Source organism: Hydra viridissima, unplaced genomic scaffold, assembly GCF_058129835.1.
Source record: "Hydra viridissima isolate aposymbiotic clone 2 unplaced genomic scaffold, HvirCarnegie_v1 scaffold_11, whole genome shotgun sequence".
NCBI classification, from domain to species: domain Eukaryota; kingdom Metazoa; phylum Cnidaria; class Hydrozoa; order Anthoathecata; family Hydridae; genus Hydra; species Hydra viridissima.
Genome location: NW_028324310.1, coordinates 203,178 through 226,389, shown reverse-complemented (window position 1 = coordinate 226,389; position 23,212 = coordinate 203,178). Strand labels below are relative to the sequence as shown.

At 29.0% G+C, this 23,212-nt stretch overlaps 3 protein-coding genes across 5 annotated transcripts; 1 reads left to right on the top strand and 2 right to left on the bottom strand.

Annotated features, from left to right (window-relative positions):
- The first annotated feature begins 1,888 nt into the window (after positions 1–1,888).
- LOC145191626 (uncharacterized) lies at positions 1,889–18,038 on the top strand. 2 transcript variants are annotated; one of them, XM_090066724.1, is made up of 14 exons: positions 1,889–2,121; positions 10,789–10,866; positions 12,337–12,408; positions 12,516–12,584; positions 12,878–12,946; positions 13,034–13,105; positions 13,310–13,384; positions 13,632–13,703; positions 15,809–15,981; positions 16,078–16,233; positions 16,419–16,583; positions 16,838–17,027; positions 17,328–17,745; positions 17,898–18,038. In XM_090066724.1, the coding sequence occupies exons 1-14, from the start codon at positions 1,955–1,957 to the stop codon at positions 18,006–18,008; spliced, it is 1,887 nt and encodes a 628-aa protein (XP_089922850.1). In that variant the 5' UTR covers positions 1,889–1,954; the 3' UTR covers positions 18,009–18,038. The 2 variants fall into 2 exon arrangements, with proteins under 2 accessions (XP_089922850.1, XP_089922851.1); XM_090066725.1 differs by lacking the exon at positions 1,889–2,121 and adding an exon at positions 10,476–10,666.
- On the bottom strand, positions 2,277–9,707 carry LOC145191578 (ubiquitin-associated domain-containing protein 1-like). The gene is made up of 4 exons (XM_090066726.1): positions 9,472–9,707; positions 9,141–9,327; positions 6,796–6,974; positions 2,277–3,082 (listed from the first exon to the last, which is right to left on the bottom strand). Exons 1-4 carry the CDS (start codon positions 9,652–9,654, stop codon positions 2,501–2,503), a joined length of 1,131 nt encoding a protein of 376 aa, XP_089922852.1. The 5' UTR covers positions 9,655–9,707; the 3' UTR covers positions 2,277–2,500.
- Positions 18,039–19,749: 1,711 nt separating the features above from the next.
- Positions 19,750–22,281, bottom strand: LOC145191774 (tropomodulin-3-like). 2 transcript variants are annotated; one of them, XM_090066002.1, is made up of 6 exons: positions 22,013–22,281; positions 21,457–21,695; positions 21,280–21,363; positions 20,787–20,846; positions 20,458–20,602; positions 19,750–20,214 (listed from the first exon to the last, which is right to left on the bottom strand). In XM_090066002.1, exons 1-6 carry the CDS (start codon positions 22,023–22,025, stop codon positions 19,922–19,924), a joined length of 834 nt encoding a protein of 277 aa, XP_089922128.1. In that variant the 5' UTR covers positions 22,026–22,281; the 3' UTR covers positions 19,750–19,921. The 2 variants fall into 2 exon arrangements, with proteins under 2 accessions (XP_089922128.1, XP_089922129.1); XM_090066003.1 differs by lacking the exon at positions 21,280–21,363.
- Positions 22,282–23,212: the final 931 nt, after the last annotated feature.

Genomic DNA, 23,212 nt, shown 5'->3' with positions numbered 1-23,212 from the left:
AAATGTTAATACATGTTTGAAAGTATTTTGTGAAGAGACTATAAATGCATTAAAGTGTCATCAAGGTATGAAAGATGATGATATTGATAGAACTATTATTTTCTTAACTAAGGTGGTTCAGTTTTGGAAAATAGTCAACGTAAAAAGTCCATCTGAAGGAATCCACTTGAAAGACCACTTACGAGATCCTATATCATCAGTTGACGATTTACGGCTTAATGATTTAATTGAGTTTTCTGGAATGCTAAAGTCAACAATTTCCATTTATTAATAACAGTTGTTTTTGAACTAATTTTTTCAAAACTATCATTTCTGTTTTATAAATGTTTTTTTAATAAAAATATCGACTTCTTTATTAGACCACAAAAAATTAGGCTTAGACTAGGCCTTATATTAATTCTTCTTATCCTTTGTCTTTTATTTAATCAGGTTGTACTTTTTGAGTAAGACTTAAATAAGCAATATCGTTACATGAATTTTTAAATAGATATTTAAACTTAAGAAATCTAATAGTTAACAATAATCTAATAGTTAAATCTAATAGTTATAATAATATTAATATTTATAATTAATAAAAATCTAATAGTTAAATCTAATAGTTAAGCGCATCAAAACAAAAAACATCGGCCTCCACATTTTTCGAGCCGTTGCGCGATTAGGAGGCCTGTTATTTTAGTACGCCCTGGGTTGGATTTATTCGGTACGTTTTAACAATTAAATAGAGTAAAATACACTCAAATGATTTTCTGTCGATCACTTTTCATCGTAGAACCTTTCACCTAAATTTTTTTAGAATAATATTAGTTTTGTGAAATATACTAGAACTTTTATTCATATTCAATTTCTTTTAATGTCAATATTGCCCTAAATAAACATATTTGCATTTATAACAAATCACAGTTAAGTGAAAAAGTCTGCATGCATGGCAGTAAAGCTATAGCAGAGAAGCACTGAACAAAATGGGCGAGAGATGGGTATTTGAGAGTGACTTATCATCAGGCATCCATTTTGATAAGAAATAAAATTTTCAAACGGCCATTCTTTAGGATTCGTGTGCTCAACTTTTACAAATGAAGCACTGAATCCAATTTTCATTAAGGTTTTCTCCATACATATTACGTTCAGTTTTGTTTTCGGACATTTCAAACAAACAGGTGGCTTGTTTTGTCTGTTTTTCATTTTTGTTTTTTGTTTCGTCGTTATTTTCGATTTAGGTGATTTGAAATACAACTTCACATTTCAAAGGAAGAGTTGCTTAGCATATGGAGCGAAAGTGAGGATTATATTCTTTTGAGGTTTTGATTAATTGAAGGATTATTTAAAAGATCTGTGGCTGTAAATTGTGGGAAGTGAGGGGAGAACAGTTTAGCATATGAATGTAATGGTTTCAATAATATTTACGATAACTCTTTACGTAACACATGTTCATCCAAAATCAATAAACAATAAAGATGAATTCGAGATGCTTGAAGATGTATTTAGAGATGTTTCAACTGGTTGAAAAATGTTCTTTTGTATTGTTTTATCATTTTTATATTTATTCTCTATTTATCTTTACTATATTCTAATGTTCTATCCTATACTCTATTCATCCAACCGCTGCTACATAGAATTCAATATTATCTGTTGGTGCATCTATCATCAGACGTTTGATTCCATTTTCTTTATGAGAAAGCTTAAAAAGTGGAAAGTTTAAAACAATGAAATTTTCAATTAAAATAATAGAAAACATTACCATGTTTCTGCTTTCTTTCTCCCGATGTCAATTTTCCGACTTATTTTTTCCAGGTTCATTTTCAAGATTGGTTCACAAATGATAGTAATACAACATTATTTTAAAAAATGTTAGCGAATTATGCAACCTTAAAATTTAAAGACGCGATGAAATAAATTTGACGTCAGATTTACTTCAGACCACGCACAGAGATATCCCTGCAATTAAAAAAGTAGTACAATGAATATTTTAAACGCTTTTTTATATCTTTTTTCTTTTGCGAACGCATTTTACTACCCTGATGTGTGGAACCAATGTGTTAGACAGGATGAATACTTAGATTGTGTTGGCAACGTCATGGAAGAAGTCTTAAGCTTAGAGGCAACACCTAAAGGCGTCACATTTTTGTAAGTAAAAACATTTATCTAGTTACTAAGGTTATTCAGCAAAACTGTTTGAAAATAATATCACTTTCGTGGTTTTTTACATAGTTTTTACTTTTACCGAAGTTTTAAGTTCAATACAAAAAAAAAAAAAAAAAATCGCTTTTGGTTTTAAATAATTTTTCCTTTTACGTCCGACTTGATTTGCGACGTTTAAAGCTAAATTTGTATACATGGAAAATTGAGACAAGCATTTACATTTCCATATCGTAAAAGATATAAATTTGGCAAAACAAGACTCATACAAATAATACTTCAAAAGAACCAAAGTAAAGCTCTGGAAAATGTACAAAAAATTGATTAAATGACGCACAAAATAATAAATAAATTAATATTACAATTTTCAGCGCGAAAAAGATTGAACAATACGTGAGATTTGTAAGAGAACCGGACCAATTTCCGGGTCGTTTATATATTGACCACTGTTATTAGGGTTTTCTAGCATATCTTCAAAAGCGTGCAATATACGAGGATTGGTCATTCCAAGCTGAACTACGGGATGATCCATAATCGCAATATATAACGGAGATTGAGGATCAAGTCCTCCGTCAGGAGTGAGATCAGTTGTTTGACGGTCACCTAGTAACCAGTCCAAAGCACGTTCTTGATTATTTCCGCTGTATTTCAGAGCATCTAGCACTTCACTCTCTGAAAACCCCATTTCCTTAAGCTTGTTAACTGAGCGCGCATTAGGAACGAATTCTTTCTTTTTAGTGAGGCAACGCTTACCTCTTACACGACTTTCGGGAATATATGAGGCCAACTCATCATTTGTGAGAGGCCTATCGATATCGGCATCTTCAGCATGTAAAAGTAGCCACTCCATGGCTTGAACAGGACACATGCGATTTATTATTAATGCTTTACGACAACTCGGTTCTGAAAAACCCATATCTGTTAACTTTTCTATGCATAGTGGATCAATCTAAGATAAATAGTAAACCATTTATTTGAAAATCTTCGAAAACACAAGTTTGAATAAAAATCATTTACCATTTGAGAAAATGAAGACTTAAACCAACTAAAAATAAAATACAAGTGAAAAGGCAATTACAAAATAATGATTTGAATAACAGCAAAATAAAAGGGTTGTAAATTTGTTATATATTTATATTATGATGCTTAAAAATGTAATTAGGCGAACTAGAACTCTGTACTAACGCAGTTGAGAGTTTTATCCAGAGAAATGTGATATATCCAGAGAACTAAGATATATGAGGTCTGGATTAACTTTATAAGACTGTTTTTTTAAATAACGTAAAACTTTCTAGCAATAACAAAAATTCTTTCAGATAAATTAAATTTTGAAGAAAAATATTGTAACAATATGAAAAATATTTGATTCTCATATTGCATTAAAAAAATTTTAGATTGAAAAATATCACAAATTAAAAAGACATTTTAGAATACATAGATATAAAAGTATAGAAAAATCAACATAACCTTAAAAACAAAAATTTTAAAAATAGTTTCAACAATTCTCACTATTGAAATAAATTCATTTTGTCATTAGTTGGGACAAAACAAATAAAAACTGGTTGCAACAGAGGGAAGCTAATTATACAATTCAATTAAGCAATTATCATAAGGGTTAATTGCCATTTACGAAAACTAACCTTAAAATTTAGAAAGAAGGAAATAAGCATGCAATATTTTTTAACTTTTGTTCTGGAGGAAAGAAAAAATTATTTCATGTGAATTGTTTTCCTGAAAATACTCCATTTAGAGGAAAGAGGTTTCTAGAATATTCAAACCTTCATCCTTTCTGGTTGGAATCGTGCAACCAAGAGAGGAACAAAAAAAAACTTTAACAACTGCAAACTGCAGTTAAAAAGACTGTATAAACCATTTTAAAAAGATCGCCTGATTCTAAAGTTTTGAAAGAGCCCATTGCATAAGATCAAACTCAACAATCTGCTAAAAAAATAAAAATCGGATACAATGTTAATGAATTGTTAACAAAAGATAACAAAAAAGAAAAGTCACTCAAAAAGAAAAAGTGAATAGCCAAATCATTTGGCAAAAGAAGTCAAAAACCATTTGGCAAAAGAAGTCAAAAAGTGTCGCATTTCAAACTGGAAAAAATCATTTACAAGCATTTAAAATCATTTACAAGATAATAATATTATTTTTACCACTAACCACCTGTATTCTTTTGCCCGTGAATTAAGAGATACCACTTAGATGTCTTGTGAGCAATTACCTAATTGGTCTTGTTACAACATTAACCATTTGGGTTTATTTTTTATTTGCGAAAATCAACTCTAGTGAACAACGAAAATCAAACTTTTAGCTGAAACTGAAAGTACCAATATTTTACTTCAGTAAAACCAAAATCGAAACCAAAAACGAAATTTGATACAGAAACTGACTGAAACAGGCTGAAACTTTAAAAAGAACTTTAAAAATCCCTAAACCTTTTTAGGGCCACCAAATACAAAAATAACCACACTTAAATGATCAGTATGTAATGTATTTAAATAATAATTGAACACGTTTAGACACTTTAACATTTGAAGTTGATAATTGAAGTATTTTCTCTGCAGCACAAAACATTTTCCATGTTTTCTGACAAAAGTCTGTTTACTTTCATTTGAAAGAGTATCTCCAGCAATTAAAAACAACCTTTCAACTTCTGTAGATGTTGGTGGTGGTGTGAGGAATCTCTTTTCTACTTTTGCCAAATCAAACCTTTTAATGTTGCTTTCTCTTCATATTCTTTCCAAAATTCTAAGCAGCATAAAGCTGGGTTTTCTAAATATTTGTTTAAAACCTCCTCTGCCAATTTGGAAGTTGAGTTTTCTTTGGAGAAAATCCAGTGTTCTTAAAAAAAGTAGTCTTCAACACAGTGATGGTTTCATGTTGGCTGAAATACAAACTGTCTTGTTTCCAAAATTTACTTTCTCAAAAACTGCTAAGATGTTTACCAGCTTTTCACAGGTTCCAATCCTGTACTGAGAATTCAATGTTGCTGGAAGGAAGATTGAGCAGTTTGGTAGCAGTAGCAGATATCAAATGCAAAATTCTTTTAAGCATGGCGTAAAAATTGCATATCATTCATGATTGACCAAGGCTGTAAGTTGAAGACAAATATAGACCTAAGACACTTTAGACTTTGAAATTTGAACCAATTTTTGAGCTATTTTTAACCCAGCCAGGAATTTTAGATTATAACATTTTAGCCCTCTGCCATTTTGATCTGATATTAAAATAAGGGTATTGCTCTTTTTTTTACTTGTAAGAGAATCAAGCTGATCTAAATTCTGTATATTTTGAAAACTGCTGGTAGTTTTTTCTGTTACAAGCTTTTTGAGTATGCTGTGAAAACTGCTGGTAAGCTTTTTCTGTTACAAGCTTTTTGAGTATGCTGTGGGTGCCAAGTTTTAAATGAGATAAAAGCCCGCTAATTGATTAAAACTTTAAATTGTCTGACCCAGGAGATATTTTCACTTTGCAGATATTCCAAATTCAGTTTTTAGAATCACTAACTGTTATGGTAAAAAGTTTCCACAAATAGCTTCTTTTCGGATGATTTTCCATTGTTAAATTCAGCACTGAATAATTTTTGTTGTTGAAATCATTCATTTAGAACGATTTGAGAATAATAACGTATAATATAATTCTTAAATGTAAACTCAACTCTCAACTATGTAACACTCAATTAAAATTAAGCTATGTCATTCTCAACTATGGCTTCAAGTAAAATCATTACAATTGTTTTAAAAACTCATTCTACCCCCCAAAAAAATTAAAGGACCAATATAATTAGAGAATCATCAAATCCCACACAAAATTAAAAACAAGCCATTTAAACTTCAAAAAATCTAAAAATCATTCTAAAAATTTCAAAATTTTTTTTATTACAAAGATTCAGTTCATTAGCAATTGAACCGAAATTTTGGTTGAAACTGAACAAGCTGAAGGTTGCCAAAACCAAAATTTTAGCCTCAAGGCCAAAAATTTCTGTTCACTAACCATTTTTGTTCATTTTGTTGACAACATTTGTTTTCTTTTTAAGCAAAATTTATTAATCTTGTCTTTGTACTTTATTATTAGGCAAAATAATATTTAATAGAAGTGAGTTTGTTTTAAGTAGTTTACTTAACTACTTTGCGCAACACAATAAAATTATATACATAATTATATTATATACAGATTATATACAACGCAATAAGATGATACACAATAAGATGATACACAATAAGATGATACACAATAAGATGATACACAACAGCTTGTAAAAAAAAATTTATCCCAAATTGAAATATTTTAAAAAGTAATGGAATAAACAATTTTACGTTTAGCTTACATATTTTTACTTTGTACTAAAAACATATTTTTACTTTGTACTAAAAACATTTTCTTTCAGTTTCTATGAATGTTAAACTTGCATGCATACATGCATACATACATACATGCATACATACATACATACATACATACATACATACATACATACATACATACATACATACATACATACATACATACATACATACATACATACATACATATATATATAGATTTGAGTTATATTTTTATATAAAATAAACATAAAAGACACTTTTTTAAATTTAAGAATTTTTAAATTTAAAGAATTTAAATTTAAGAATTTAAAAAATAAAATGATCATCTTACAGGTACATCAGTGTCATCAGTTTCAGCATCTGAGTTTTGTTCCTCATCACTATTTACATGTTGCAAGAGACTTGCTACTTCTGTTAATGAAATAAGAATTCTTTTAAGTTCACCAAAAAAATCAAACATTCCAGGACATCCCAAACCAGTATTTGTAGTTGCAGTACCTTTCTCTTCACCTACAAGTAAAAAAGGGCAGCAAATATGATTAGTTAATTTTCTCAATTTGTGTTAACTTAACTTCTGTTTAATTTTTTTTTACATTTATTTCTATTTAAAAAAACATTTATCAATATTATTGAAACATCAATAATATGTAAAAAAATTAAAAACAAAAAAATTGTTGACTTCTTTAGTTCATATTTTTTTGAGCAAGAAAAATGAACTACAGTTTCAATCCTCTTACTTATCCTCTCTATTATTTCATCTACCGCATAATACATCATCTCTGTCATCTCATCTACTGCATAATACACCATCTCTATCACCTCATCTACTGCATAATACACCATCACTATCATAATACACCATCTCTATCATAATACATCATCTCTATCATAATACACCATCTCTATCATCTCTATCATCTCATCTACCGCATAATACACCAGTAGCTTTTGATATGGATGGTTGAGATTAGCTGCTGTATTGTTCTAACATTTGCCATTACTTTCTTGTCAAAAAAAAAAAGCAAGGAAGTAAAGTATTTCTGAAGATTTATTTTTCTCCTGGTTCTTTAAAAAAGAATTTCACATTTACTAAATTAAGATTGGTCCTTATATCTTTGATGTAGCTTGCAAGAAAAAGATCATCTCTCAGGAGATGCATTAAGCTACAAACTCAAAAACAGTTTCCACATCCACCAAGTAAAGGAAATTTCTTGAAATTTTCCACCATAACAATAAATTAACATTCATGGTTTAGACTGCGGATGCAAACAACTTGACTTCAAGTGGTGGAGTTGGTTAGATTACACCTGCATATACCCATGCATGTATGTTCAACTGCTGAGAGGAAATTCAACATGCTCAAGAGCATTCAGGTTACAGTTATGATCATCAAGTACTGATCAAATTTGTTTACACTTTTTAGCAAAGGTCCTTCCATATAAAACATAGGTTTTATATGCATGGATATTGAGTCTTCCTGAGTCAGGAATCAACAAACTTTGATCGGTGTTTATCACAAGCCTCATTAACTGCTTTTTAAACAGTATTCAACATATGGTCCATGCAAACAAAAAATTAATTTAATGTGAAGCTCTTGTTGCTGTTTTCATACTGTGCAGCATCATGAACATAAGCCCTTTTAAGCAAATTGTTCAATATAAGGAACAAAAGTCCCTAGGCTTTTGGAAATATATGTTACAAAATTCTTGTTAGCAAATGTAAATTGCTTTTGTAATATAATTATATAACTAATTGTGAAGCAGAGAAAGGGATACTTTTTTTTACTTATCCATCCATTAGTAGTAAAATCAACTTAGAGATTTCAGGAACCTTGCGTTCCAGCTTATCATGCAGACATTTTTTGTGCTTCTTATATTTTTTGAATATGATATTAGATAACTAAATTATTTTTTCACTCTTAGACCAAAATTTTTATTTTAAAAATGTTTTGCTGAACTTTATACACTGCAATCACAGTAAGAATTTATACTTAAAAGGTTTTAGAGAAAAAAAAATCGCCAAATTGTTAAAGGATGAATTTTCTTTAGAACAACTGGTCATATCCATAAGTTAAAAATTAAGTAGAGACTTTAAACTTAATCAAGACTTTAAACTTAAACAAATTAGATATCATAAAATATTGTGACTTGAAATCGATTTCTATTATGTTATTTACAAAGGCTTTGAGTGACATGCTTAACTGATAAATTAGGCAAATAAGCTGAGGTCTAAACTCTTATGATTATATGGAGCAATTGAAAAAAAAAATTTCCTTTCTTTCTAAGAAACTTTTAAAAAGAATTAAAAATAATTTGTTGTTGAAATGAGTTGCTTATGTAGAAAAATTTTTTTTTTATGTACAAATAATACTGAGTAAAATGCTTAAGCAGGAAAATACCATATAATTATCATCATGATAAAAATGAAGACTTAGATTTAATATTACTTGCTAAGATTCTAAATGTTCTATTGTCTCTTGTTATTTTAACAATTATACTAGTGATTAACAAAACTGCTATATTTATGTCAATTAAAAAACAGAGTTAAATGGAATGAGAACACTCTCATTCCATTTAACTCTGTCTCAATTACACAATTTCTCAATTACACAATTAAAACTTTTTTTTTTTGAAATTTGTTTTATAATGAAAAATATAATAAAAAAAAAGTAAAAACCTATGTGCTGAGTTGCTTTTTTAATTGCTTGCAAATCAGGTCCTTTCATGCTACTAGTTGTATATTTAAAAGGATTGCCATTATCTTTGCGCTTAGGAAAAATCAGGAAGCGATCATCATCAATGAGACCTTCTTGTTCAATAGTTCTTTGGTCTTCTAAAACACGGCGTGGAGATAATAAAATAACCTAAATTTAAATTTAAAATAAATTCATTTACATTACTTTCACTTGAATAACTCAAAGGTAACTTTAAAATAAAAAACTATCTAGTCAAGTATAAAAAAGAACTATTGCAAAGTAATAGTTATCTTTTTAAAACAAAGATTTTACTTTGTAGTTTGGGACATCCTTTGCACCTTCCTCTCCCAAAAGCTTTTCTTTAATTGCTTTGATCTGTTCACCAGCATAAACTGTAATGAGACTTTCCTTGCCATCATGAGTCATAACATGAACAGTAATCTGTCTACTCTGTTTCAACTCTTCAAGAGGCAAGATAGGTTTGAACTCTCTCATTTAAATTATTTAGACTAACAAAACAAAGTTAAAATATCCTTTACGAAATAGAATATGTAAATTCACATAAACTCTGGTCTCATTTTGTAAACTTATAAAACATTTGAAAACTTATAAAACATTTTTATATAAATGTTATATAAAAATGTTTTATAAGTTTTCAAAGATAACGCTATGGCATAACATAAGCCAGCATATTACAGCATGCACAACAAACCACTATCGTAACTTTCTTTCTGATCTATTAATAACAATCTTATTTGTATAATTGATAGGAGCTACTGTTTTTTAAATGCTATTTAACATTCAAAGTTCCAACAATCTTAACTAAGTGTTAATGAATTGCAACAATATTATGTTAATCTTAATCAACCTTGCAAATGATTTTGTTTTTAAGTGGATGTGTATATATAGGATGAGCAGTTTACAGAATAACTTTAGCAAAGGTAAAAAGTGATGCAGAGATAAGTAATAAAAGAAAATGCGTATTTTCTTCCTAGATAAGGATATCTGCGAAGGGAATACGCATATTAACAAATATAAAAACTCACTCTCTAGGTAACCATTACCAGGGTGATGTACAGGAAATAGAATTAGATCGTTTTATCTGAACTAACTTTAATTAAAATAAAAACAAGTTTAAAAAATTATTTATTTTGAAAACAACTTTGTATGTTTGTAGACGCCATACAAAAAAGTCCATAAAAGTATCGTTAGATTCTCAAGCAAATTTAAGTAACTTCTTAAAAAGCTTCGTATTTTTTTTTTTTAAACATCAAAAACTGCGCACTAGATGTGCTTAAGCTCAAATCTTAAATTTCCTAACAACTCCGATACCAGATTCTTAAAACTAGTTTAAAGTTGCCGTTGTTTTAATAGTTTTTTTAGAAATGCTTGATCATTTATGTTTATATACTTAGCTATTAGGATAATAACTTGCTGCGATTTATCCTGCGCTTGAAACAATATATTGCAGCAATTAAATATTGTTTATGTAGTCACTGTTTAACAAGTAAATTTTTTTCTATTACTGCAGCTACTATGTTTGTTTTTGTTGTTTTTGCTCTTTTATTCTTGTGCATTTTTGGCATTTTAGCAGTTTGAATATATTCAGTAATTACGTTTTATTTTTAGAAGGCTTTCAGGCAATGGTATCAAAGAAATTAAAAGTTCATCAGATATTGGGACAACTTCTGAATCTTTACTTGGCATGTAAGAAAATTAAGTTATGGCGAATTTTGTTGCTAGTGTTAGGCTGTTTTATACATAGTTTATGTGGAATGTTTATATATAATTATATGCCTAAACATGCAGTTGCATATTTTATTGAGTCCTCTATGATCTTTGAGGAATGAGTTACATTTTTTTCTGTATGTCAGAGATTAAAATGGTTCCATTTTTTCTATAAAGGAATCTTTATCTTTTAAAATTATGTTAAGGATTTTATTGTGTTATATTTAATGATTGAGAGGTTATCTATATTTTGGCTATGTATTTAAAAACCATGATCAAATCTACTTGATCTTTGAGGTTTTATCTGCATTTCAAATTTATTTCATCTTTTGAGGTTATCTGCATTTCTCTAATAAACGTAGGAATTCTGATTATCTGATGTAAAATATATATTTAATACCTGAAAATCAATATTATTGAACCATCAATCACTTTTGAAAATCCAGTTTTCAAATTTCAGTATGCAATTTATCACAGAAAAATACAAATATTTTCTTTGGACTAACAACACTTTCTTTACTACTCATAGAGATAGTAAAAATGTTGAAACCTTGTGTTTAAATGAATTAAAATCTGATTATAAGAGGGGATCTGAAATGAAAGACTTGTTTAAGCAGGACTACATAAATATTACGTCAAATGTAATTACTTTGAGGCCTTGCACTTATCTGGGTATTTTTTTATAATTCATTTTTTAAAGTTTGGTACATTACAATTTTTAATCTTTTTGTTTAAGAGATTAAATATATTTATATACATAATATATTGATGTGCATAATATAATGATTTTGATGTGCCTAAATATAATGATTGATAATATATTAATGTGGATTTTACAATGAGTTTTAAACTCCATGTAACATCAATATATTAAATGTCATCATTCAGAATAAAAAAAACTTTGTACTTCTAATGTAAAATTTCATAATAAATTATGAGGAGATGCCCACAGATAAGTAGACTATCTACTGGTATCTTCTTATAATCCATTAAAGATGACTCACAAGAAATAAAAGAAATACAAATATTCTCTCATAGATTAAAGAAGATTAATAAAAATTCCTAAATATAAAATGCTCAAACTGATTTTAAAAAAGGGGCCTTGCACCAAGTGAAAAATGTCTAAATGGATAGGAAGCATTATGTAAAATTGCTTGGTTAAACACATACATATGTACATACATATGTACATACATACATACATACATACATACATACATACATACATACATACATACATACATACATACATACATACATACATACATACATACATACATACATACATACATACATACATACATACATACATACATACATACATATATACATACATACATACAAAATCTGGCCAATTTTTATGTTGAAAATATTTTTAAATTTTACTATTAAAAGTGAAGGCTCAGAAAAATGATAATTTATTTAAGGTTTTTGTAATTGTATTTGTAGATGTATAAAAAATAACCCAATTAGCTTTATTGAAAATGATGCGTTTAAAGCCTATCCGTCTTTAAGAGAGCTGTAAGTTAGTTTTATTTAATCTTCACTGTGATTATTTTGGTTGATAGTTTTATATCTTTATGATTATTTATTTATTTTAATTTGCAGTGATTTTCTTTTTTTTACAGGATTATCAAAAATTCATTGTTAAAAACAATACCAAATGCTGTTAGGAGAATCGATCTTTTATTTAAGCTGTAAGTATCATTATTCAGCTTTGCTTTATAATTTTAAAGTACATTTACTAAGCTGTTTAAGTATTTCCAAATAAGATAAAGAGACAAAAAATAAAATAAAAAGGTAAATCTTCTGTTTGAGCACAAAAATTACTACTTATGCTACCTGATACTAGTTGTCAGGTGATTTAAATGATGCTTAATTGTTTTTATCAAGAAAGTTATATAATAATATTAATGTTGTAATCCTTACAGTTGAAAATTTAGAATCCTCGAAAATTGCATTTTTAGTCAAAAACTTTTTAATTTTTTAGTGATCTTTCTGACAATCCAATTAAAGAATATGGAAGTGGCTCTTTTGATTCAAAACACTTAAAAGCAGTGTAAGAGTTTCAATCATTTCAGAATAAAAAAAGTTTAACAATAAAAGCATGTAAAAATACCATTATATTTCTTTATTTTTATATTAGAAATCTTTCAAAAACACAACTGACATGGTTGGACAAGAAATTCTTTAATACACTGTCAGGCGTTAAAGAGCTGTGGGTTTTAGCTTTATTTTGTTATGTCACATTAAAATATGAAATATAAAATTGAATATTGCTCAAAGTTAACTTAAAACTTTTTAAAAAACGAAAAGCAGGAGAATTTTTTTTTAATTATTTTTTCAATCCTAAACTTTAAACGGTTTTGAAAACTTTTGAAAACTTTTTAATTTTTTTTATTTTTTATTTTTTTTCCTTTAGACTATTAAATGATCTTCCTCTAGAGCAACCTATTGAGCCAACAATTTTCACTACGATGACTTCTCTTGTGCATTTGTAAGTGTTTGAATAAATCTATTTTAAAAAAGAATCTGTTTTCAAAGCTTTGTAATTAAATGTCTCATATACTACTACATTAAACACTCACGACAAGTTAATTTAGAGTTTCTAAATAGCTTTTTATAAGTAGTTGTTTCCTACGTACGATGTGATCAGCAAAAAGTTATTAAAAAAAAAATGTTTCTGCAAAAAATGTGTCTGATTATTAAAGTTAAGTTTTTTTTGAATATTTGTGTTTAACTAGAGAGTTAAGAAACAGCAATTTAGAAGATTTCCCAGAAAGCATAGTTAAGACTCTACCAATGCTACGAACACTGTGAGTGTGTTTTGATTTTTTTTATATCTGTAAATTATCTTAATATTTACTATGAACATCAACTGCAATAGTAGAAACGAAGTAAATAATATCCTCAATATTTTTATTAGCATTTAATAATAGAAATTATTATTTATATATACTGAATATTGGTACCAAAGATAGAATTTTGAAATTATTTCCTTTAAGCCTACTGAAAATTTTTGCAAGCTATGCTATTGGGCTTTAGGAATTTACCAAAAATTAAAATGAAGCATTGAATATTTTTGTGCCCATTTTATTATAACTTCTGATATCAAATATAAACTTTATTTTGCATTATCAAATGCAAACTTTACAATGTATTACTCTGCATTAGGGGAACAGTTGAAAATTTAAAATCCTTGAAATTGCATTTTTAGTCAAAAATACATTTGTTTAAAAAGAAATATTAATCCCATAAAAGTTTTTTGTGTAATATATTTTTTTAATTTTCTTCTATACATATAACAAATGTCACTTAGAAGATTTTACAAACATTGTTGCGTCTGATGATAAAAAGTTTGTTACTGTAGTGAATCAAACTTGCTTTCCAGTTGATCCATCTCAGGTATCAGGTACCAGGTATCAGGTAATGAATACTACAATACTGTCAGGTGGTTGTTAGGTACTGAAGATAAAAAAAAAAGTGAAGTTCTATAAATATTTGGTGTGGCAGGAGATTGTGCAGGGTGGTCAAGTTTCTGAACCTCTTATCATGTATGGAACAATAAACAAGCTACCTTGAATAGAGTCAAGCAGCATCTACTTCCATTTATAAACAAACTGAAGCAAGATCATGATGTTATCTTCTGGCTAGATTATTTTAGAAATTTTTGTGGTTTATTACCTTTCCAAAAATAACCAAAAACTACAAAGTATGGAATTTTAATGGATGTTTATTAACCTCATGTTTAATTATGCCCCAAGCGTAATAATTCAGGGGATCAATGACTGGGGAGCTAGGTGGCCATAATTTCAGGTGGTGTGTTTATGGAAATTCTTCGTCATCCAATTTTGTATTGCCACCACTTTGTATGAAGGAGCAGAGTCTTGCTGGAATATATATGGTCTATTGATTTAGAGTTTCACAGTACTTACTAAAACCTTGATGTAGGCAGCAGCATTAAGCCTCTGGGAAAGAAAGAAAAAAAAAAGAAGAAAAGAAAATAACAACCTTGAGAAATTGTAGCCACATATATAGATGTCCTCAAATACCATATGTACCTTGTACACATGATATGTAAACTAATAGACACCAGGTAATGAATACAACAATACTGTTTGTGATTTTGGAGTTGATGTTGAAGCTAAAAACAAAAATTTGTAGTTCTATGGTAAATGTTTTTGGTGATGCAGGCCATTGTGCAGGATGGACAAGTTTCTGATGCAGGCCGTTGTGCTGGGTGGACAAGTTTCTGAGCATTGTCATGAGCATATTATGAAACATAAACTTTCATTTATTAACAAATAGAGGCATGTTTATCTACTGTGTGCTTTATATATATTTATTATTTATTATCCATGTACACTTAAAATGACTAGACATCTGTCTAGTCATTTTAAGTGTAAGACTTGTGCTGATTTTTAAGTCTAGTAATCATTTTTGTGTTTTTTTTTGCATTGAAAAAAATCACTTCTTATAGTTCTGATTTTATTAAACCTTGATTACACGATAATAATAACAGGTTCATGAAACAGCACAGTCATTGGTGATTTTAACACAGAATATGTTTTCAAAAACATGGACCATAGCAGTTATTGGTCTAAAAAATATTCTATGATCTTAATATTTCAGAGTTATAGTTTAGTAATTAATTAAATAATTTGCCATTTAACTAAAATTTGAACAAATTGTGATAGTAGAATAGGGCATATGCATGCTCCATGTCATTTTCAAATTTCGTAAACACCCTACTATGCAAGTTTACTATATGTAAAGCTTATATTTACCTGTCTATCTTTGTACTCTTGAGTCGATTTCAGTTTTGTTTTCAATTTTATAATTCACTACATTTGATTTTTTTTTTTTTAATCATCTGATGTTATTCAAGTTTTTTTTGTGAAGAAATTTTTTTAATTTAAAGAGATATTTTTGACAACATCTTTACATGCGGATGTTCAATTTTGTGGTTATCCAAGGAAGTTTGGATTCAACGCTTTTGGTCTGATTCTATTACCTATCAGCAGTTTATGTGCAGAGATAAATTAAATCTACAACTGTATACTTTATCAAACAGTAACATTAAAGACTTTTGTAGTGAGTAATATTTTTTTAATTTTACTTTCATATTGCTCTTGATAGTTATAAAGATAAATTTAATGGTATTTTTTTTCTTAAATTTGTTTTTAAAAGAAGCCTCATTATGGAGTGAATGGTCACCTTGCCCCTCTTCTTGCACTGATAGTTTCAAATATCAAAGTAGAAGTATAGACTGTGAAGAGGGCGGAGACTGTGAGAAAGATGGAAAACTATACGAGACAAGACTGTGCAAATTAAATGGGTGCTCTAGTAAGATATAACTTTTTTTGTTGAGTTTTTTAAAAAAAGGTTTTTTTCAAATTCTTTCCATTTTGGAAATAGTTAAGTGGAAATGATTATTATATTAATAGCGTACTTGTTATAAACTCTTTACACTATTACAAATAGTTTACTCTATATTTATGGAAATCATATATTTACTTCCAATTATTTAGTTGTCGAAGGATGGTCATTATGGTCATCATGGTCTCCTTGCTCCTTAACTTGTGGAAATGGTAAAGTTTCTCGACAAAGGTTATGTTACGACCCAGAATTAAAAAATGGCTTATGTCTTGGTGACAGCCTGCAGTTTGAACCTTGTATAGAAAGACTTTGTTCTGGTAAGTATTGAAATTAACTGCTTCATTCAATGTATGTATGTATGTATGTATGTATGTATGTATGTATGTATGTATGTATGTATGTATGTATGTATGTATGTATGTATGTATGTATGTATGTATGTATCTATGTATGTATCTATGTATCTATCTATGTATCTATCTATGTATCTATGTATCTATGTATGTATCTATGTATGTATCTATGTATGTATCTATGTTATAAGTAATTATATTACCACCTAATGTCCTAGTGAACGCTAGTGTCGAAATGGAAGATGGGAAAAATTTTGCACGAATAGAAATGAGGGAGATAACTACGACTACACAGCCTCTAAACGTGGAGGTTTCATTTGGCTCCACTCGGTCTGCCATTGTAATTTGCATCTTAGGAGTATTCTTTTTGGTTCTTATTTCTGTTGCAGTTTACGTCAAGTGTAGAAAGTGAGAACATAGTTTTAAAAATTAGTGAGATTTGAATGAGCGATTAAAATTGATTTCAGTTGCAATCGCTTATTATTTATTGACAGTATTTTATTTATTTTGTCATTTTTAAAATTTATTTTGAGTTGTTTAAATAAATGATAAAAATACTAACAGAAAATGGATTTAAAAGCTCTTTTCGCGATCTTTCAATATTGTATTAAATATGTTAAAAGAGCTGTTTACATAATTGTTATTGAAAATACATTCCTCGAAAAATTTCGCGCATGAAATAAAAAAAGTTAATCTTTGATTTTTCAGTCGCGTACATATCGGAAAAAATGCATTCAGCAAATCGTCTGAAAAAGATATTTCAAACTTACTATCGCCGAGCACTCGAAACTTTTTGCTAGAAAACTGGAAGTTTCTTTACAAACACAATAAAAATCTACCTCCGGTTCCAGGAAAATATCGAGGATTTTTCCCAACCTATCCTGTAGATTCGCCGAACCCTGTCAGGGTTATTTCTCCGCGACCGGTTGAAAATAGCTCTTCTATTCCTGATCACATAAGAGCAATGCAGATCCAGTCTCGAACTCAATATAGGCATGGAGAAGTATCTCACAGCACTGAACTTCCGAATCCTCCACAGAGGGCATCTTCTGAAGGATTATATTGTACTATTAATGATTCAGCAGGACCTTCCAACGTCACTCATCATATTCCAAAAATAATCCAGGTAGAAAAAATATCCATAAATACAACTAAATTGTTTATCAAATTTTTAGAATTAATTACTGTTAAATAGTTATAATTTTTATGTCTTGTTAAACGAATAAAAATTTTTTTTTTTTTTCTTGAATTTTTTATCGATTAATTTTGTTTATTTAGTCGAACGACGATGACGATCTGTATGTTGAGATTAAACAATCTCATCATGATCTTCATGATGCCAATGAAGAGCATTATCAAGAGCATGGAATCTTTTTTAATATGTTTTGACCAAATCAAAAGAATTCTTTTGAACACTTATCGTTAACCTTTTGATTTTCTCCCGCCCCTTGATTTTCTCCCGCCTCTGTATTTGTCTAATTATTAATGTTTGTTAAAACATATCATACAATAAGTTGCATAAAATTGCAAATGATGTCACGTTTAAAATCTTTCTTGAGATTTTGCGAAAAATCTGAAACTTAAAATACATAGATGCAGGTTTAAAAGTTGTAGACGAAGAAACAAAATGGCAGATAATAGGTATGAAGGGTGGCTCCAGGATTTACAACAAAAAAATAGCAAGAAGGTTATTAAATTAAAAGAGCTGGATTATGTGTCAGAAATGCTCTGAAAACTTTAAAAATGACAGGTGGCATCCAACGTCAACCAGGATCTGGAGGACTAAATATTACGGACCGTTAAAACAGTCTAAATTTGCTAAATGAGTTTACCAATAAAAATCCCAGAACGTAAAGAGCTTCCTTTTTTTTTTTTTTTACTAACAAGTGAATTAGAAAGTTTTGACTAAACAGGAGGGCCGGTTCCATGATTACATTAGGGAAAGGGTTAGAGCGTGTATGAAACTTGGTGAAGTAATTCGATTTCGTAAGAAAAATTTAGCAGATTTTTTCTTACCAAAAAGAATTTGCATTAAAAAAGCAAAAGTTTTTTTTATAAATAGGAAAGTTGGCCTTCACTCTGGCAAAATGTTTTTATGTAAAAACAACACAAACCCAATCCAGTTTTCATTCTGCAATGTATTATTTTTGCAAACAAACAACTTCAGCATAAACAAAATGTAGCTGTATTTTTGTAAAAACTTTCAACAACATTTGTGCAAATGTAATCACCACTTGGCCATCTAAATGCATCTGCAACATATGTTTTGCAGATTCACCATAAGTATCAAATCTTTGAATACACGTTTTTTTTTTATAAGAAGCGTGTTTATAAGAAATTAGTACTAGAAACCTCAAAATCTTAAGAAACTATTAGTACTAAATCACTTTTCGATAAGAGACTCGTTAAGAGATCAAGGAATATTTCAAAATTGTTTGTCGACTCTTAAGTATTCATCTTTAACTGCAGCTTTGCCAGACTGGTGGATCTTTCGAACGATATTTGTCATAAGATAAAACTTACACCATAGCATTTTTTGAGATCTGAAAATTTGGATTGCTATAGCAACAGATTTTTTTCCATTCTCAGTTTGCATCTTTCGGAAATCGATAAACGAATTTATTTTCGGTACGTCATTGTTATTGGCTTAATGAACAAGCGCCACTTGCTAAAAATGCTAACGTTTTTACTTCGTTGTCGTTGCAATCGCCAGTATTTTCCAATTAAAAAACCCTTATCTAAAAGCAAAGAGACGACATCTCAAGTATACTAAGCGTCTTAGTCGCACTTGTTAAATTCAAGATTTGCTATCAGAAAACCTTTTTTTTTAATGTAGAGTTTTTATATATATATATATATATATATATATATATAATTATTGGTATTTCCTTCTATAACATAATGGTGGAAATTTTGAAAAACTTTTTCTCAAGATTTTTATTTGATCGTATTTAAAAACATATGCTTTAAAATGAAAATGCAAATATTATATTATACATATTGTATATAATATATAAAATATTTTACTAGATAACCTATTCATATTGTACGGCAAATTTTAGCTGAATTAAAATATTTAATACGTTAGCTGGTGACTTCTTATATTACGTTATAAGCAAAAACAAAACAATTTTTTATATTTAATAAATTAATGAAGATTTAATAAAAGATTTACAGAACAGAGATGAAAGCAACGTTAAGTTTTTTGACAACTTTGACAACTGACGTGGTTAAGGTCTTCTTCTGACGTGGTTAATGTCTTCTTTTCTTGCTACATGACCGTTTTACATTTCTAACAGTTTTTAACGAGTAGTAACTCTTCCGTGCGTTTTTTTCGCTTGCGCAAGTTTTTGAGCCAACTCGTTATCCATAACCGGTTTTGCATTTTCTATTGCTCTTTGCTTTGCTTCAAATCTCATCTTGTTAAAATCAGGAACCTTTTTCATGCTTCTTCGCTGCTCGTTAATCTGGAATTTCATTTTTTCATCGCGGTTTTCCGATTGATCTTTAATCCACGGTTGAGGATGATCATCTCTTTTCTTTAAAATTGCTTTAAAGTCGTAAAATTCTTCTCCTTTTACTCTCTTTTGGCGAACTAAAAGAAAAACGAAACTACCTTGGTTCCCAGGTTTTCATCGCTAAATTTAATTAATAAGGTTTCTGACCCAATCCTATCGTTTTAAATCAGAAAAGTTATCAAATAGTTTACCTATTAGGAAGTAATATGTAAAATGCCTGAGCGTAAAAAAACCCTGGGGTTGAGGCTGTATAACTTGAAATCCAAAGCAATTCTTTTACAAAGAATTAAAACAAAATGCAAAGTAAATTTATTGCTTACGTAGCTCATTGTTACGCAATTGACATCGGTCAGCTAAACTCCTTGCAGATGGTACATTAAACGGGTATGCAATTTTAAGAAGTCTTTCGTTTTTATCCAAAGCTCTCGCCATAGCTTCTTCTCCTCTACTTCCCAAACCGGCCTTCTACAAGAAAGCGTTGCGATTGGGTCAAAAAATGATAATCAACTTAGATTAAAGGGTGCATAACAGTGATGCAATTTATGTTTGTTGTTTAATGCACTAAGGAAAACCAGAAAACTTCAAAACAAACTGCAAAACCCTAAAAATGTTTTAGTAGGTGGCACCTGTTTAAAAAAATTTAATGCACCTGATGAGAACATTTGAACTCTCGAATGGCTTTGTGCGTTTCCAAAATTTTGCACAGAGGCTGAAAAAGAAAAGAACAAACAAGCGTTTCAACATCACGTGTGACCATGCACATAAACTTTTGAAATTAATAAAAAAAGTCTTGCATACCGTTTAAACAGAAAAAAGACAAAACTGTTCACTTGAATAAAACTTGTAAAAGCAGCAGATTTTTAAAAGCTCTTTTTAAGACACATTTGTAAGACATTTATAAGAAAATTTCAAGGCATTTGTCTGGTCAAAGAATCAACAAACGATGTAGCTCTATAAACCAAAAAAGAGATCATAGAGATCTGGATGATCCGTTCGGCATATTGCGAGATGAGTTACACGCATATTCAAAATCTAGCTACGGAAAAATAATCGAAATGGATTTAAAAACCTGACCTCTTGAGAGCGCATGTAATCCATTTGAACAGCCGTTAAAAAAATAAAAGTGAAAAAAGTAAACCAACCTCAATGGTAAGATTAGTGAGACTGTTCGATTCTAAATTTAACGTCTCCAACGTTTCGTTCAGTTCCAATGTTTCATTTAAAATCTGTAATTTGAAAATTTACTTGGAACTAACAATCGAAAAGATTTCAAGGCACCTTTAAACAGCGATTTTATATTTAAAAACGAAGATACTTACCAGTCCTTTTTCATCGTTCATGTCAATTCCAGCGAGAGATAAATGTTTTATATTTTTCGTGGTTTTTAGTGATTCGAAAATGGCGAGAAGAGCTGGCGTCTCCACGGTGATGTTATTGATTCTAATAGAAAACACATCTTCCGTGTCTTCTTGCAAACTTTTTAGCAAAAGATCCAAATCTAAGTTGGAGTCGTCATCAGACGTTGACTTTTGACGAGCCTGAGATTGAGCTGCTTCCTCTTAAAAAATAGAATTGTTAATACTTTCTTCACTCAACCCAAATTAAACTTTTAAACCAAAATTAAATTAATTTCAACCCAAATTAAACTTTTAAACCAAAATTAAATTAATTTCAGCCCAAATTAAACTTTTAAACCAAGTTCGAAGCTAAGTTATAGAATAGTACGCTCCATTGAGGCCAAGTTATGAAAATCGTTAAAATCTTTTAAAAACCCAATAATTGATTGTTTAAGGAAATCAAAAGTTCGTGGAGGAAGTGTTATGCGGAAATCATTAAAACTGATTAAAAATTTTTTCAGCTTAAAAATATCCTTACCTCTGTATGGCATGTTTGCAGATATTTCAAATGTCAACTAAAGTCAACCGCTTCTTAAGATAGTAAATTTGAAATTCTTTACGATAATAAACTATAAACATTATTATTTAATCCGCGTTCTTGCAATTTTCTTTAAATAAAATGTTTTCTATTTAGAAACAAAAGAGAATATTTTTTTTTGAGTGGCTACAATTAACGTCGGAATTAATTTTCTGTTGAATACACTGTATAGCTCTCGTGTGGCTCGCTGGAATGGTTTAGAAATACTCGACGTCGATTTTAAAAGTAAAGATTTATTTGACCATACACCGACGCGCAATTAATAATGTATAGGAACCATGGTGATCTGCAATGGAAGATTAAATAGTGCTAAATTCATTTCCTTTTTAAAGATTGTTGGAAGCTGGTAATTGTTCGTTTATTGTAAATGGATCAAAATACTGGAATTTCTTTTCTAAATAATACCAAATAGTTTTTGCATGAATGTATAATAAATTAACATAGCGAGGTGTATTATGCGTATATCAACCTGATGTTAACTCCTTGGGCTGTTAGTTCAAGATTGGAATTCTAACAATGCGTAAACATTTATATATTTCATGTTATAAAAAATATTAAACATGATTTTCTTATACTCACTATATATTTTCCAATGGCTATTATTACTTAGTAATGTTATTATCATTAATTATCAGCTTTAGTTTAAAGAATTGGGTTCGTCTTCATGATTACGGAATCCAATTAGTCGCTTAAGTTCATGAAAAAAAATCACTACTTTTTTACTTATGTAGGTGTTTATGAAATGCTGGTAATTTGAATGTAAAATCTTGTTGATTTCAATTTGGATACAAAATATGGTAATTCCAGACTGTAGTGTAACAAGTTTCACCAGTCTTTAAAACATCTTTTTAAGATCGTTTCATTTTATCTTTTATGACTTTTACGATGTTAAAAATTGATTTACAAGATTATTATAAAATATATATGTGTGTATATATATATATATATATATATATATATATATATATATATATATATATATATATATATATATATATATATATATATATATATATATATATATATATATATATATATTAAAAATATAAAATATATTAAGAGGTGATTAAAAATATAAAATATATTAAGAGGTGATTTAAATTTAAAGGAGAAATATTTAGAAATGTTTTTTCTTTTGTT

Excerpts from the sequence above, each read along its gene's own strand:
- LOC145191774 (XM_090066002.1), bottom strand. Across the intron at positions 21,364-21,456 it reads TGAACGATGAAAAAGGACTG|ATTTTAAATGAAACATTGGA; the intron begins GTAAGTATCTTC and ends TTCAAATTACAG. Across the intron at positions 20,603-20,786 it reads AGTTCAAATGTTCTCATCAG|AAGGCCGGTTTGGGAAGTAG; the intron begins GTGCATTAAATT and ends GCTTTCTTGTAG.
- LOC145191578 (XM_090066726.1), bottom strand. The coding sequence starts at position 9,654 with ATGAGAGAGTTCAAACCTATCTTGCCTCTTGAAGAGTTGAAACAGAGT. Across the intron at positions 6,975-9,140 it reads AAAAGCAACTCAGCACATAG|GTGAAGAGAAAGGTACTGCA; the intron begins GTTTTTACTTTT and ends TTTTACTTGTAG. Across the intron at positions 3,083-6,795 it reads CTGATGACACTGATGTACCT|ATTGATCCACTATGCATAGA; the intron begins GTAAGATGATCA and ends TATTTATCTTAG.
- LOC145191626 (XM_090066724.1), top strand. The coding sequence starts at position 1,955 with ATGAATATTTTAAACGCTTTTTTATATCTTTTTTCTTTTGCGAACGCA. Across the intron at positions 10,867-12,336 it reads TCTGAATCTTTACTTGGCAT|ATGTATAAAAAATAACCCAA; the intron begins GTAAGAAAATTA and ends TTGTATTTGTAG. Across the intron at positions 17,028-17,327 it reads GTTTACGTCAAGTGTAGAAA|TCGCGTACATATCGGAAAAA; the intron begins GTGAGAACATAG and ends TTGATTTTTCAG.